The following is a 17,140-nucleotide window of genomic DNA, read 5'->3' as shown; positions in this document are numbered from 1 at the left end:
CTTTTGAGAGGAAGAGGCTGAAGTCCAGAGGCTATATTCGGATGCAGTGGTGACCACGTTGTTCCGTTCCCGGAAGGAGTCCACATCCTTATCTTATGTCCGGGTCTGGAAAGTTTTTGAGGCGTGGTTTCTCGACAGGAGTATTATATACCTCTTCGGGCAACTGTACCAGACTTTTTTACTTTTCTTCAAGCTGGTTTAGCAAAGGGATTATCGTGTAGTTCTTGCGCGTACAAGTGGCAGCGCTAGGTTCCTTGCGGGGTACCATCCAAGGGTCGAGCTTGGCGGCACACCCTGACGTCTTGCGTTTTTCTACGGGGGGCGAAGGACTTGCATCCACCGGTGAGACTGCCATGTCCGTCTTGGAATTTGAATTTGGTGCTTAAACCCTTGTGTTCGGCACCTTTTGAACCCTTAGAGCAACCTTAAAGGATCTCACGTTAAAAATTGTATTTTTGGTGGCTATGACTTCTGCGTGCCAGATATCGGAGCTTCAGGCCTTGTCCTGTAGGGAGCCCTTCTTGAAGTTTTCGGATTCGGGGGTTTCCCTGCGCATGGTTCCTTCCTTTCTTCCAAAGGTGGTGTCTTCATTTCATTTAAATCAGTCGGTGGATCTTCCGTCCTTCTCTGATTTGGACAGATCGGATCCGGGTGCAAAAGAATTGCGGAAACGAGACGTTCGGGCCTTGCTTTACTACCTGGAGATTACTAATAGTTTCCGGGTGTCTGATCATCTTTTTGTGTTCTGGAGTGGTCCATGTAGAGGTAACATGGCTTCTAAGACCAAGATAGCTCGTTGGCTGAAGGAGGCTATAAACTCTGCTTATTTGTTGAGTGGTCGGCCCTTACTGGCAGGCGTCCGGGCTCACTCCACTCGGTCTCAGGCTACATCCTGGGCGGAATGTTAGCAGGTTACTCCAGAGGAGATTTGCCGATCGGCTACATGGAAATTTTTGCATACCTTTGCTAAGCATTACCGTCTGGATGTTTGGGCATCCAGTACTGGTCAATTTGGAGGAGGAGTGCTGCGAGCGGGCCTCTCCGGATCCCATCCCAAGTAAGTAGAGCTCTGGTACATCCCAGGAGTCTGGACTGATCCGGGTACATATAGGGAAAAGAAAATTGGTTCTTACCTGATAATTTTCGTTCCTGTAGTACCACGGATCAGTCCAGGGTCCCACCCTGCTTTAGATACTCTATGGTCATGGAGAGTCCGCACTGTTACCTACTTATTGTTCTTTTCGTTGATTGATCAATCACAGTTTGGTTCCGGATGGCACGGGTTCTGTTCTCTGTTGGGGGTCATTGAACCCGGTTCCTGTTGTTAGGTTACTGTATATAGTTAGTTTGGGTTTTTAGTTCCATTCTGCTTTGACATTAAGTAATACTGCCAGGCTGTAGGTGGCACCCTACTAGATAAGGCGGAGTTTATTAGTAAACTTCTGTCTCCATCCTGCTAGAAGGGGGGTCATAACCCAGGAGTCTGGACTGATCTGTGGTACTACAGGAACGAAAATTATCAGGTAAGAACCAATTTTCTTTTGGCCCAGCTTTGTTGGTGGACGTTAGCTGATGCCTCTTTGTTTCCCACAGCATTTTCCTGGTGATGGGGTACTGCGAGCAGGATCTCGCCAGCCTCCTAGAAAACATGCAGACGCCCTTCTCTGAGGCACAGGTAGGGCGACAACGCCAAGACTGGTACAACCAGGCTTTACCCCAAGGCTGTTTTCTTAGTGTAACTGTCATAAGCTGTCTGCATTTATTCCATGTGGTCACCCTAGAGCTGCTTTTTCTGCCAGAGTTGAAGGTAAACGTTCGATGTGTGACATTTATACCAAGATAGAAAGTGCTTCCTGGGGTTATCTGCTCTCATTATTATCTAGTAATTGATAATTCACTGTCACCTTGTAGTGACCCTGCTCCTTATTTGTAGGTGAAGTGTATCGTGCTACAGCTTCTCCGAGGACTACAGTATCTCCATGAGAACTTTATTGTACACAGGTGAGCAGTGAAAGGCTGTCATAGGCCAGACAGGCCCTGGGGGAGGAGGGGTAGTGGCATCACCTTTTGTTTGCTAGCTGGGGTTCTGGGGAAGTGGCATCACCTCATAGGCTGGCCGAAATTGTGGAGAAGGAAGCACTGCTTCTCATAGGCTGGCCAGGGCTCTTGGGTTGGTGGCGACACATCTCATCGGCCAGATGGAGTCCTGGGGGAGGCAGCATTGCCTCTCCTAGGCCAATTGGGATGAAGGAGGTAGGGGGCGTGCCTCTTGTAGGCCAGCTGGAGTGTTGGAGGTGGTGGTGTTGCCTCGTATGCCGGATGATGTGCTGGAGGAGGTAATGTAACTTCATAGGCTGGATGGGGAGCTGGAAATGGCCCAGGAAAGAGATCTAGTCATCATAGTGGATAATACTTTGAAATTGTCGGCTCTGTGCAGTTGCAGTCAAAAAAAAAGCAAACAATGTTAGGAATTATTAGGAAGGGAATGGTGAATAAAATGGAAGATGTCATAATGCCTCTGCATCGCTCCATGGTGAGACCGCACCTTGAATACTGTGTACAATTCTGGTCGTCGCATCTCAAAAATGTTGCGATGAAGAAGGTATAGAGAAGGGCAACCAAAATGATAAAGGGGATGGAACAGCTCCCCTATGAGGAAAGGCTGAAGAGGTTAGGGCTGTTGAGCTTGGAGAAGAGACGGCTGAGGGGGGATATGATAGAGGTCTTTAAGATCATGAGAGGTCTTGAACGAGTAGATGTGAATCGGTTATTTACACTTTTGAATAATAGAAGGACTAGGGGGCATTCCATGAAGTTAGCGAGTAGCCCATTTAAGACTAATCAGAGAAAATTCTTTTTCACTCAGTGCACAATAAAGCTCTGGAATTTGTTGCCAGAGGATGTGGTTAGTGTAGCTGGGTTCAAAAAAGGTTTGGATAAGTTCTTGGAGGAGAAGTCCATTAACGGCTATTAATCAAGTTTACTTAGGGCAGAGCTTTCCAAAGTGTGTGTCGCGACACTTTAGTGTGTCGCCTGAGGTGTGACGGTGTGTCGCGCAAGCCCGGTGCACGTGACACACCGGCAAGTGGGAACCAATGCAGCCGCCGGTGGACCTCATCCCACTGGCGGCTGAGCAGTGAAGTTTTGCTGGGCTGGGCTGTGCTGTGTGCCGGAGAGACACAGCATGAAGATCGGCAGGGCCGTGGTGGAGCTTACGTCACCACGGCTCGAAGAAAAAGGTCACGCAGGTGGTGCTCCTCCTTCCTGTCCACGCGGCCCCGGAAGAAAAATGTTGCCGGAGCCGCATGGGCAGGAAGGAGGTGGAGCATCAGCCGCGTGCAGAAGAGGAGCAGCGGGCTGAGAGGAGGAGGAGGCCCGGTAGCAGGGACGCCGCTGCCGCGGATCGGCCCGCGAAGAAGAGGGACGCCGCTGCTGCGGATCGGCCCCTCGAAGAACAGGGCCACTGCAGAGCCCATCCTGCAGCGACCCGTGAAGAGGAGCCCAGAGGTAAGAGAGAGGCTGAGGGCCCGTAGAGTGCGTGTATGAGATGAGTTGAGAGATTGTGTGAGGGAGTGAGGACCTGAATGTTTGCAGAGACAGCATGTGAAAGCCTGTGTGTGTGTGAGAGACAGAGCATGTGCCAGTGAGAGCCTGTGTGTATGAATGATTGTATGAGAGAGAGCATGTGACAGTGAGAGTCTGTGCTTGAGCAAGACAGCATGTGGGAGTGAGAGAGAGCCTGTGTATGTGAGAGTCAGACAGCATGTGCAAGAGAGAGACTGTGTATGAATGATTGTATGAGAGAGAGCATGTGACAGTGAGAGCCTGTGCTTGAGCAAGACAGCATGTGGGAGTGAGAGAGAGCCTGGGTATGTGAGAGTCAGACAGCATGTGCAAGAGAGAGACTGTATATGAATGATTGTATGAGAGAGAGCATGTGTGTGTGAGAGAGAGAGAGAAAGCATGTGAGAATGAGAACCTGACTGTATGTTTGAGGGAAGAAGATAGATGGAGAGAAAAGAAATAGAAAAAAAAGACAATATGAAAGGAATTGGCAAAAAAAATAGGAAAGGAAAGGTGGAACAAAAAAGCCTGTGACCAACCGATAAAAAACTAAGATCAGTCAGCAAAGGTAAAAAAAATAAATTACTTTTTACTGATTGGCACATGTAATTTTTGGTAATGTGCAAAAGTAGCATTTTCTCTATGCGGATCTCACAATGTACGAGATCAACATGGAGGAAGTGGAAACCCACGGGGCCTACTCAGAGGAGGCAACAGAATGGGCTTCAGTGCCAATAGCAGCAATCAGCGCCTCCCAAATAGCCATGCGGCATCAGTGACAGTGACAGTGGCAGCAGAGGAATGAGAGAGGCTCTTGAGGTTGCTGGCAAAAGAAAGAGAGGGGGTCTGCCTTTAGTGTGCATGTGAATGAATGGGAGTCTGCCTGGGGGTGTATGTGTGTGAATGCATGGGTGCCTGCCTGAGGGTGTGTCTGTGTATGAGAATGTATGGTGTCTTCCTGGGGTTTGTATGTGTGAGAATAGGTGCCTGCCTGTGTGTGGTGTATGTGTGTGTGTGTGTGTGTGTGTGAGAATGAATTGGTGCCTGCCTGCCTGGGGGTCTGTGTGTGTCAGAATTGGTGCCTGCCTGGGGGTCTGTGTGTGTGAGAATGAATGTGTGCATGCCTGGGGGATGGTGAGGGAGTGGTGTGAAAATGAATGGGAGCCTGCCTGGGGGTCAGTTTCAGTGTGTGTGAGTGACTGGGAGCTTGCCTGGGTGCGTGTGTTTGTGTGTATGTGAGGGAGCCAGAGAGAGTGAGAGCATGAGTGTGTATGAGAAAATCCAGGGGAGTAAGAGTTTGTGTGGGGGGGGGTGTGTGGAGGGGGAGAGAGTGTCTTAGAGCCTGAGAGTGTGTCAGTGTCTGTGAGAGCGAGAAGTTATGGTGGGTATAAGAGCATGAATATGTATGTATGTGACAGTGTATGTGTGAGAGAGAATGGACATGTGAGTATGTGTGAGAGAGAGAGGATAACCTCCTAATCCTTGACAATATCAGGGTGACTGGAAATCAAGAGCTCCCACGTATGGACAGCAGGGGCTTTTTAAAATCCTTATTAGTTTTAATTATTGGGTGTTATTTGATATATGTGCAGTTTTTAAATATTTTATTGGTATTTGGGAAATTGTAAAAAATGTATATGATTTTAATTAATAGAAATTCTATTTATCAGTAGTTTTAAAATATTCTTTTATTAGTATGGTTTTACTATTATAACTGATGCTTTATGTTTCTTGATTTTATTTGTTTTATGAGGAATGGTGGTTCTGTTTTTCCATTGTTAATACACAGAGTCTGGCTTCTTGTTTGTCAAATTTGTGCTCCTTTATTCTGTATTTGGTGAGGGTCTGTCTCTGCTCTGTGTGTGTAACCATGATGAGAGATTCTGCTAGTATAGGGATCTATAGCAATCGGGTTTGTTTTGTTTCCTCAGTAGGTGGTGTATTGGTATTCTAGGACCCAGTGTAATATTTACCCTTGCTTATTCACAGGTAGGGTTATTGTTGTTTGAGTCCTTGGTGTTATTACTGTTATGTTACGATGGGATTGCAGTATAGATTTTGAGTGTCTTTTTTGCGAGGTTTTGTGTTAGTTCACAATGTGCCTGGCAGTGGAAGGTGTTTGTGCTGCTGTTACTATGAGGTGACACCAGAATTTGAAAATATCTTTTAGTATGTTGAGCTGTAAGGGAAACATCCAAGCTCCATTGTTTGGGGGAATTTCAGTGGATGCACAGAGTTACAGAACTGGAGGTGCAGGATTTATATTGACATTCTGTCCCTTCCTATAAATTCCAGACTTCACTCTCATAGCCATATAGAATTAGTTGGATGAGGCTATCAAATAATTATATAGTGTGAAACTGGCCAGCTTTTTAAAATTACACAGAAGACCCTTTGGACTTTCTTATTAACACCAAATATTCAAAATCTGTGTTCATTCCATCAAGCTCATATATCTCATTAAAGAGGTAAATTGAATAACACAATAACTTTGTTTTATTATTGTTATTCATAAATTAGAACAATAACATTAATCTTGGAATATTATATATTTTTAATATAAATGAGAGGTTTTCACAAGATAGGTTGTGTCGTGAAACATTTTATTATGTATATATTTAAGGAAACATACATAAATTGTTGAAATACGTTTAGTTCGTTTAACCTTTAACCTCTGGTTTGCTAGTAAACTGAATTACTGTGTCCTGAAATTATGTTTGTCTAAAAAGTGTGTCACCAACATGAAAAGTTTGGAAAGCTCTGACTTAGGGAATAGCCACTGCTATTCATTGGATCAGTAGATGGGATCTTTTTAATTGTCATTGGGTAATTGCCAGGTTCTTGTGGCCTGGTTTGGCGTCTGTTGGAAACAGGATGCTGGGCTTGATGGACCCTTGGTCTGACCCAGCATGGCAATTTCTTATATTCTTATGACTAAAGAGGTTAGGGCTGTTCAGCTTGGAGAAGAGATGGCAGAGGGGGGATATGATAGAGGTCTTTAAAATCATGAGAGGTCTAGAACGGGTATATGCGAATCAGTTATTTACTGTTTTTTGGATAATAGAAAGACTAGAGGGCACTCCATGAAGTTAGCATGTAGCACATATAAAACTAATAGGAAAAAATTCTTTTCACTCAACGCACAATTAAACTCTGGAATTTGTTGCCAGGGGTTGTAGTTAGTGCATTTAGTGTAGCCTAGTTTAAAAAAGGTTTGGATAAGTTCTTTAAGGAGAAGACCATTACCTACTATTAAGAACATACCATACTGGATCAGATCAAGGGTCCATAAAGCCCAGCATCCTGTTTCCAACAGTGGCCAATCCAGGCCATAAGAACCTGGCAAGTACCCAAAAACTAAGTCTATTCCATGCTACTGTTCAAGAGAATTCAAGAAATTGCTAAAAACTCACCTCTTCACATGTGCATATAATCTATAATAACGAACTATTTTCTCTGAACTCTATAATTCTGCTAGCACAACTTAGTACTGTAATGTAAATATATTGTATTTTAATTGATGTAAGTTACAATATTGTGTGTGTTTTATCTTGTAAACCGCCTAGACAGATAGGCTTGTACCCCACTGTGCGGTATATAAAAACTTTTAAATAAAATTAAAATAATAGCTGTGGCTGTTTTCTAAATCAACATAATTAATAGCAGGTAATGGACTTATCCAATCCTTTTTAAACACGGCTACACTAACTTCACTAACCACATATCTGTCCCCTGTACGTACCCGGATCAGTCCAGACCGTAAGTTGAGCCTCCTGTCCAGCAGATGGAGACAGACTAAAACTGAAAGGGTATTCTATATCAGGATAGAGCCTATCCTGCAGCCCTTCAGTATTTGTCTCCAGCAGATGGATCAGCTCACCCTGCGGTCTCCTGATCTGGGCTGTTTAGTCCTTCTTTTCTTTCCGTATAGGATCATGCAAGTAGTATCGTAGTTCTATTTATTTAAAAAAAAAAAAAAAAGCAATTTTACATATGTAAAATTGAGTCTCATATTGGACTCTCTCTCTTCCTTTCTCAGGAGACGCTTTCTTCTCCTGGCTCTTGCTGGACCTAGGGGGGCTTGGTCCCTTGTGCAGGGCATAGCCTAGGTCCGAGACTGCTTCCTCGGCAGGGGGGGGGGGGGGGGCGATATTGGTGGTCCAGTCACTCACCCCAACCCCTCACTGGCTGCCTTGAGGGCTCCAGGCTCTCCTTTCTCTTCTCCTCAGTTGGAAAGAAAAAAAGGAAAAAAAAAAAAGTCTCAAAGGACATTCATATTATTATACTAACAGGCTGGCAAGAAAGGGGAACTAAGTTTTATTTGTTAAGCCGGCTGGCAGCCAGCCTGACAGAGCGTGCAGGACTCACCCCCCTGCCTCCGCTCCTTTCCTGGCACTTTATAGATTTTTTTCTCATCAGCTGTTTCTTCATTTCCTGTGCAGTTTCGCGGCTCCTCTTCGCTGGGGATGCCGCGGCCAAGTGCCTGTATCGCCTGTGGGGAGCCCTCGGCACGCCTATCGCGCAAGGGGCTCTGCTCAGCCTGCCTGCCGGGTGAGGAGGGTCCCTCCTCAGCAGCGCTGACAAATTTAGCCCGGGGCCGTGCTCCCCCACGCATGGCCAAGGCCGTTCCTGGGTCGGCAAACCGTGAGAACGGTGGCCATTTTGGGAATCTCGGCAGCTCCTGATTCGGAGCTGCCAGGGGCTGGGGATGTGTTTTTGGAGGAGTTTCCCCCCAATTTAAGCCCCGAGGCCCCTAGGGAAGAGGTCCCTGACACCCCGCGCCCCCCTTGGCAAGACTAAGGCCAGTTTCTCCTCAGAATTTGTGCTTCTTTTGCACAAATCTTATTTGGCCAGCTTGCAGGAGGAGGAGGGCACCCCCCCCCCCCCCCCCGGTCCCCTGCCGGCGAAAATCCCTCGGTAGACTCCAACGCCCGTCCTCCCGACCCCGGAGCTGCAGGGGCCCGTCAGGGTGCGGATGGTCCCGGGGGTGCCCCCTATTCCTGACCCCCCGGCGCCCCTAGTTGCCCCGGATCCCACTACAGATTTAGCAGGGGCTCTCCTTCCCCTGGAGAAGGCGATGACCCCCGAGTCCTCCGCATGTTTCAAAAAGAGGAGTTGGAGCCCCTCATCCCCTTTGTCCTCCAGGAACTGGGGCTGGAGGGGCCCCCTGCAGAAGCGCTTATGGCTTCTTTGCCCAAAGATATGGCCCCAGTCCTGACGGGACTCAGGGCTCCAGCAAGTACTTTTCCCTTCCATTCTATGCATAAGTTACTACTCCTACGGGAATGGGAAGCTCCCGAAGCGGGGCTCCGGGTGGGGAGGGCTATGGACAAGCTCTACCCTCTCCCGGAGGACTGTCTGGACATGCTGCGGATCCCCACTGTCGATTCCTCCATCTCTGCGGTCACCAAGCACACCACTATTCCAGTGGTGGGGGCGACGGCCCTGAAGGACGTACAGGATTGTAAGCTCGAGGCCCATCTAAAGCGTATCTTTGGGGTTTTGGCCTTGGGAGTCCTGGCGACCATCTGCAGCAGTCTCATGCGGCGGGCAGGTCTCAGGTGGGTTCAACAATTACTCGGCACCCAGGATCTCCCTTCTGCAGAGGCAGAGCAGGCGGAATGTTTGGAAGGTGCCATCGCGTATGGGGCAGATGCGCTCTATGACCTCCTCCGCGTCCAGGTGAAAGCGATGGTCTCGGCGGTCTTGGCTAGAAGACTTCTCTGGCTGCGCAATTGGTCCGCGGACCCGTCCTCCAAGGTGAGGTTGAGCACATTGCCTTTCAAGGGTAAGTTGCTTTTTGGAGAGGACCTTGAGCAGCTTATCAATTCCTTAGGGGAAAACAAGGTTCAGAAGCTACCGGAGGACCGTCCGAAACAATCTCGTTCCTTTGCGCCCTCCAGTCCTTGTTTCCGGGGTCAGCGAAGACATACTCCCCGCGGACGAGGCAGCTCCTCTAGAGGTTACTCTTCCTGGTCTCAATCTTGGTCCCAGCCCTTTCGAGGGCGTCTGTCCTTCAGAGAGGGACCGTCCCAGCGCACCACCCCAAAGCCAGCCCCTCAATGAAGTTCGGTTGACCCATTCCTCGGTTCCCCTCCTGGGCGGTCGACTCTCCCTGTTCTTCGTGGACTGGGTCAAAATTACGTCGGACCAGTGGGTCCTCGAGATTGTACGAGACAGCTACGCTATCGAATTTATTAGAGACCTACCGGACCTCTTCGTATTCTCCCCATGCGGCCACCTTAAGCGAGAAGCTGTGGAACAAACCCTCACCAGACTCCTGAATCTGGGCGCCATTGTCCCGGTCCCGAAGAAGGAACTCTGCGCCGGCCAGTATTCTATTTACTTCGTGGTACCCAAAAAGAACGGGACTTTTCGGCCGATCTTGGACCTCAAGAGGGTCAACCGAGCCATCAAGATCCCACATTTTCGCATGGAAACTCTGAGGGCAGTCATCGCGGCGGTTCACCCCGGAGCGTTCCTCGCCTCTCTCGATCTGACAGAGGCCTACTTCCACATTCCGATTCACAGAGATTACCAGATGTATCTTAGCTTCCGCATCCTCAACTGGGATTTTCAGTTTCGGGCGTTACCCTTCGGCCTAGCCACCGCACCCCGTACCTTTACCAAGGTCATGGTGGTAGTGGCGGCTGCTCTCTGTAGCGAAGGTGTCCTAGTCCACCCCATCTGGACAACTGGCTCGTGAGGGCCAAGTCGGAGAGTCTCTGCGAGCAGGCGGTGGATCGGGTTCTATCTCTCCTCACATCTCTCGGATGGATAGTGAACTTTCCCAAAAGCAATCTTCGGCCTTCACGGGTGTTAGAATTTCTGGGGACCCGCTTCGATGCTCGGCAAAGTGTCCCTACCTCATGCTCGGGCTCTCAAGTTGATCGACCAGGTACAGAATCTCCTCTCTCTTCCTCTCCCGACGGCGTGGGACTACCTCCAGGTCCTGGGCTCGATGGCCTCCACCATCGACCTCTTCCCCTGGGCGTTTGCTCATATGCGGCTGTTACAGAGAGCTTTGCTGTCCCGTTTGCAACCGGTGTTGGAACAGTTCCATGTAGTCCTCCCTCTTTTGGCCTCTACCGTCGCCACCTTGCAGTGGTGGCTTTCGCTCCCTCATCTTCTCTGGGGAATGCCACTCCAGACTCTACAGTGGACGATAGTAACCACGGATGCCAGTCTCTCTGGCTGGGGCGCAGTCTCAGTCCACGCAGGGGATCTGGTCCCTGGTTCAGTCTCGTTGGCACATCAACAGGTTGGAGGCCCGGGCGGTGCGTCTGGCTCTCCAGGCTTTTCTGCCCCTGATACGCGGCAAAGCGGTGAGAGTCCCCTCTGACAACTCCACCACCATGTCTTATATCAACCGCCAGGGAGGCACTCGCAGTCGCCTGGTGGCTCTAGAAGCCAGCCGCTTCTGACTGGGCGGAACAGCATCTGGATTGTCTGGCGGCCTCTCACATAGCGGGCAAGGAAAATGTACAGGCCGATTTCCTCAGTCGTCAGTCTCTCGATCCGGGAGAGTGGGAACTCTCAGAAGAAGCCATGACTCTCATTGTCGACAGGTGGGGTCCCCCGCCACCTGGACCTCATGGCGACCTTGCGCAATGCCAAGGCCAACAGGTTCTTCAGCTGCTGGAGGGAGCACGGCTCGGAGGGAGTGGATGCCCTAGCTCTTCCCTGGCCTGCGGCCATCCTTCTTTACATGTTTCCTCCGTGGCCTCTGGTGGGAAAAGTTCTCCGAAGAATAGAATGCCACCGAGGACTGGTGATTCTGGTAGCACCCGAATGGCCCCGCAGACCATGGTTCGCGGATCTCGTCAATCTGGCAACGGACGGGCCTCTCCGGCTCAGCCATTTTCCTCATCTGCTTCGGCAGGGGCCCGTATTTTTCGACCAGGCCGATTGCTTTTGTCTAGCGGCCTGGCTTTTGAACGGAGACGCCTGAGGCGGAAGGGCTATAAGGAGGAGGTTATTTCCACTTTGCTTCGAGCTCGGAAGCAGACGACCTCTCTAGCTTACGTGCGCGTGTGGAAATTTTTTGAGACTGTGTTCGGAGTCGGGGGTCTCGGCACACTCTGCCCTGGTTTCGTTGGTTCTCTTTTCTACAGAAGGGTCTCTCCAAGGGTCTCTCCTTCAGTTCCCTATGCGTGCAAGTTTCCGCTCTTGGTTCCCTCATCAGCTGGGTCGAAGGTCATACTTTTAGCAGGCCACCCGGATGTGGTTCGGTTCCTGAAGGGAGTCAAACACCTGCGACCGCCCGCTCGCTCGCTCTGCTTGTCCTTCGTGGAGTCTTAATCTCGTCCTCCGGGCTTTCTGTGTGGCTCCGTTCGAACCTCTCTGTCGGGCTACGTTAAAGGACCTCATGCTCAAGTCTGTCTTTCTCTCTTCTATTTCTTCCGCTTGGCGGGTTTCAGAGATCCAAGCACTGTCGTGTCGGGAACCCTTCTTGTGTTTTTCCGATTCGGGAGTCTCTCTCAAGACGGGTGCCGTCCTTCTTACCAAAGGTTGTTTCCGCCTTCCACGTCAACCAGTTGGTGAAGATCCCAGCCTTCTCTACAGAGGAGATTGCGGGTACCTTGTGGGGCAGTCTTAGACGGCTTGATGTCAAACAAGAGCCACCAGGCGACTGCGAGTGCCTCCCCGACTATCCGGTATCTCCAGGTCACTGCTGACTTTCGGGTCTCGGATCACCTGTTTGTTCTCTGGAGTGGTCTAAACCAGGGGAAAACGGCTTCCAAGACTACTATTGCTAGGTTGTTGAAGGCGGTGATTTCCTCGGCCTATCTTTGCCAAGTTCCGAAGGGTGTAAAGGCTCACTCGCTGCGTTCTCAAGCTACTTCCAGGGTGGAGAGCCAATCGGTTTCTCCGCAAAATATTTGCAGGGCCGCTACATGGACGTCCCTGCATACATTTGCTCGACACTACCGCCTGGATGTGCAAGCCCCGGTTTTTGGTTCTTTTGGTCGGCAAGTGCTTCAAGCGGGACTGTCTCGGTCTCACCTGGTTTAGGGAAGCTTTGGTACATCCCACAGTCTGGACTGATCCGGGTATGTACAGGGAAAGGAAAATTAGTTCTTACCTGTTAATTTTTGTTCCTGTAGTACCACGGATCAGTCCAGACACCTTTCCCTGTTGCTCTTTCACGTCATCCACTCAAAGCTTTTCCTACAGGTATTGGGATGTCAGTACTGTTTTATTCTCGTCTCAACACTGGAAGCATTGGTTATTGATGACCAAATACATGCAAAAGCGTCTTTCTACAGAGTTCCTTACAAAGTTATAAAGTTACTCCATTGAGTCTTTGTTACTTGCTTGATCTTGGTTTTTATCTTGTTTTTCTGCTTTGACAATAGTTATACTGAAGGGCTGCAGGGTAGGCTCTATCCTGATATAGGATACCCTTTCAGTTTTAGTCTGTCTCCATCTGCTGGACAGGAGGCTCAACCCACAGTCTGGACTGATCCGTGGTACTACAGGAACGAAAATTAACAGGTAAGCACTAATTTTCATTTAGACAGCCAGAGTGACTCACTGCTCTCTTGATTAACAAATGTAGGTACCTAGTCATACCAAATCACACTACCTTAACACCTTTCCAAGGTGAGTGTTGAACTTTTCAACCTTTTTACTTAGGTATACACTGCTCCTAGCTTATTTCTAGCTTCTGGCTATTTTTTTTTTTTCAATATACAAACACTCTAACTTCTGCTTATTCGCTGCCTTACAGACTATTAAAAATAAACAAACTGACTACTTTGTCCCAATACTTTTAAAAAAGAAAATTTCCCAAGCAAAAACTTACTGATTCCTTTCAGCCACCAGCAAGATGATCCTCTCCTCTCAGTGCTCCCACTGGATTGACTTAGTAATAGCAGTGGCTATTTTCTAGCATCAGTAGCGTGGGATAGACTTCGTTTTTGGGTACTTGTAGCCTGGATTGGCCACTGTTGGAAACAGGATGCTGGTCTTGATGGACCCTTGGTCTGACCCAGTATGGCAATTTCTTATGTCTTGCCGCTTGTAGGCTGGATGGGGCGCTGGAGATGGCGGTGTTGCCCCTCAAGCTGGATGGGGTGCTGGAGGTGCCCTCGTTGTCTCTAATAGACCAGAGGGGGCACTCTTAAGTAGTGGGGTCACATCTCATAGGCTAGATGGGGTGCTGAAAGTGGTGATGCTGCAGCATTTCCTCCGCTGTAAGTAAGCAGCAGGCCTGGTTCAATGAGCAGTCCTGTAAAGAGCATGCCTGAGGCTCACTCCCAACTTATCCTTTATACTGTGAGTGCTCTTTGCTGATGGAGAGGTGATTCCTCCTCAGTTGTGCTGCGTACCATAGGCAGAGATAAGGTTCTCCTCTCTCATTAGGCCTTCCTGGACTGTCGGCTCTTAGGAGACCTTAGTGATTCCTAGGTCTGGAATCTTGGGAAGGGACTGGTCTGCCACATGCTGAAAGAGGCTCTACTGCTATTAGTTTAAAGCAGGGCCAGAATCCCCAGGGCAGTAGGAAGCATTGCTCGGAAGCGTTCCACGACAATCCCACACCTCACAGGAGTGTTAGCTGTCATTTCTTCCTTGTTTTTAACAGGGACCTGAAGGTTTCCAACCTGCTAATGACTGACAAAGGCTGCGTGAAGATAGGTGAGTCCCCACACTGCCCCCTGCTCCCTCCGGAATCCATTGTTTGGTGTTCTCCAGTTCCTCTGCTGTTTTCTTCTTACAAACCAATGCCCTCCAGAGTTCCAGGCCCCCCTCCCCAGTTTACCATCAGGTGCTTCGTGGGATTTCTGCATCCAATTTTCTCTTTTATATTGCAGCGGATTTTGGCCTGGCTCGAGCTTATGGCGTTCCCCTGAAACCTATGACCCCTAAAGTGGTCACACTCTGGTGAGTAGCCTCTCTTTCCCTGTACGTACACAGATCAGTCCAGACTCCTGGGTTTTGCCTCCCCTCCAGCAGATGGAAACAGAGACGTTTTGGCGGACTCTGTCCTATACCCCGAGGTGCCACCTACAGTCTGCCAGTATTTCCCTGTACGTACCAGGATCAGTCCAGGACACCTGGGTTGTGACTCCGCACCAGTAGATGGAGACAGAGCAAAACTTGTCGGAGTGAGTCATATATGACCCTGTGCCAGTCACAGCCCCCTCAGTCTTACTCTGTCTCCAGTAGATGGTGCAGGTGCAGTCACAGCCCCTGCCTGCCCTGAGTCTGATTTTGGTAGTCAGTCAGGTTTGATTGTTTTGGTTTTTAGTTTAAATTTGTAGTTTTTTATTAGTGGGTAAAGTCCCGTCCGCCCTGCCTCCCAGGGGGGTTGTCAGGTTCTGAGGGGACCATCCCCCCCTGGTAGAGGCCGCTGCTAGGGTCGAGGACCCGGCTTTCCTAGTAGCAGCGCTAGGGGTGACACCGGGGAGCCCGGTTCACTCACCCCTACTGCAACAGGGCTCCAGGACCAGGGACAGCGGCAAGCGTTAGTTTAAAAAAAAAAAAAAAAAAAGTACTTTATTTTGTTCTGTTTGCCGGCTCTCTCTTACCTTGCGCCGTCGCTCCGTTTTAGTCGGGGGGGGGGGGCGCCTCGAGCAGGGAGAAGTCGCGGTTCTGTTTTTTATTTTTATTTGGTCGATTTTCTTCCGTTTGTGCTGCGCTCGCCGTCATGCCGCGTGGATTGGCCTGTCGGGCCTGCGGCTCGGCGCGCGTGCGCCTGTCTCGAGAAGGCCTCTGCGCATCCTGCGTCCCAGGCAGGGAAGGATCGTCGGGGGCGGCTCGGGGGACCCGTTCCAGGGTCGCGCGGTCGCCGCCGCGCGGTTCTTCAGCAGCGGAGAGGCCTCAGGATCCGTTCCCGCTCAGCGCGGGAGTGGCGGCCATCTTGGCCTCCGGCCATGAAATCGCGCGGGAAGCAGCAGGGGACTCGGCCTTACCTCCCGCACTTTCCCCGCAGCGGGGGCTGGCGGGGGGGGTCGCTCCGGAGGGGCCCCGGTCCCCTGTGAGTTCCAGGGACGATTCCTCAGATTCAGGTTCGTTTTCAGCGGACTTTGCGCTCCTGTTGCGCAAAGTCCTTAAATGTAAGCATAGCAAGCAGAGAGGAGCTCCTGGTGGGGGACCTGGCAAGCACGTCCCGAAGAAGAAGAGGAAAGCAAAGGAAGTTGAAGGGCCCTCTCAGCAGCTTCCGAGAGGGAAGCGGCCCCCGCGTGGCGTTCCACAGGAGTCTGATACGGAGTTTTCCTCTGTAGCTGGATCGGATTCCTCTGAGGCGCCCCTGATGGGGGCCGAGGAGGTGGCGGCGGACGTTTCCACCCAGCCCGGAGCGGGCAAAGGGGCTCAGGCCGTGGACGGGGATGATCCCAAGGTGGTCCGCCTATTTCGCTGGGAGGAACTGTCCCCATTAATTCCGGCCATTCTACAGGAGCTGGGAATTGAGGCCCCGCCGGTGGTGGTCCGACAAGAGGCTAACATGGATCCGGTCCTCTTAGGCCTCACGGGACCGGCAGTGGCTTTTCCATTTCACTTTTCATCAACGGACATTTTGTTCCGAGAATGGGATACTCCGGAGCTGGGACTGAAGGTCAGCAAGGCCATGGATAAGCTTTACCCGCTACCTGAGGACGCTCTGGAACTTCTCAGGCTCCCGAAGGTAGATTCAGCGGTCTCTGCGGTGACAAAGAGGTCTACTGTCACGGGAGCGACCGCTCTCAGGGACATACAGGACAGGAAGCTGGAAGTCCAACTTAAGAAGATTTTTGAGGTGTCCGCCCTGGGGGTGCGGGCCGCCATCTGCACTAACTTTGCGATGCGAGCTAGCCTGCGCTGGGCCCAGGTCCTTCAGGCGAATGCTGGTTTGTCAGCTGAGGAGGCAACTCAGGCTGACAGATTGGAGGCGGCGATAGCGTACGGAGCGGATGCTCTCCACGATCTCTTGCGGACGTCGGCTAGATCCATGGTGGCGGCGGTCTCGGCGCGTCGTCTTCTGTGGCTGCGAAACTGGGCGGCGGATGGTTCGTCCAAGGCTCACCTCAGGGCGCTGCCGTTCAAAGGGAAATTGTTGTTTGGCAAGGAGTTGGATGATTTAATGGTTTCTCTGGGAGAGAACAGGGCTTTTAAGCTGCCTGAAGATAGGTCCAGGGCGCGGTCCTCGTTTTCAGCAAGGTCCCGTTTTCGCGGCCCCAGGAAGTCGCGGCCTCAACGTTCTACCGGTCCCTCGTATAGGTCTTCTTCCTCCCGAAACACTCAATGGCAGCAGTCCTTTCGGGGGAAACGGTTCGGTAGACAAGGTGGAGCCCCGGCGGGCGCTGGCTCCAAGGCGTCACAATGAAATGCGCTCGGCCCATTCCTCGCCACTGGCTCAGCACGTCATCCCAAATGTCGGGGCGCGGTTAACGTTATTTTTCGAGGAATGGGCCAGAGTGACGTCGGACCAGTGGGTCCTCAATGTGATAAGACACGGCTACGCATTAGATTTTGCTCGAATCCCAGCGGACAAGTACCTAGTCTCACCCTGCAAGGCCCCCGGGAAGAAGGCGATAGTGCTAGACACCATCCGGCGATTGGAAAGCTTAGGGGCTATTGTCCCCGTCCCGGT

The 17,140-nt window shown here is 50.7% G+C and overlaps 1 protein-coding gene across 5 annotated transcripts in view; it reads left to right on the top strand.

The window, feature by feature from the left end:
- CDK10 (cyclin dependent kinase 10) overlaps positions 1 to 17,140 on the top strand; it is a 59,075-nt gene that overhangs the window by 31,259 nt on the left and 10,676 nt on the right. For all 5 annotated transcript variants that reach the window (XR_003857677.1, XM_029608220.1, XM_029608219.1 and 2 more), the window contains exons 5-8: positions 1,594 to 1,675; positions 1,934 to 2,001; positions 14,153 to 14,205; positions 14,382 to 14,451. Coding sequence is in view for 4 of the 5 variants with exons in the window: in XM_029608220.1 (XP_029464080.1) it covers positions 1,594 to 1,675; positions 1,934 to 2,001; positions 14,153 to 14,205; positions 14,382 to 14,451 (273 nt within the window). In the remaining variant the exon portion in view is untranslated. The remainder of the gene's footprint in view (positions 1 to 1,593; positions 1,676 to 1,933; positions 2,002 to 14,152; positions 14,206 to 14,381; positions 14,452 to 17,140) is intronic.

This window comes from Rhinatrema bivittatum, chromosome 7, assembly GCF_901001135.1.
Source record: "Rhinatrema bivittatum chromosome 7, aRhiBiv1.1, whole genome shotgun sequence".
NCBI lineage: Eukaryota > Metazoa > Chordata > Amphibia > Gymnophiona > Rhinatrematidae > Rhinatrema > Rhinatrema bivittatum.
This window is presented reverse-complemented; position numbering and strand designations above follow the sequence as displayed.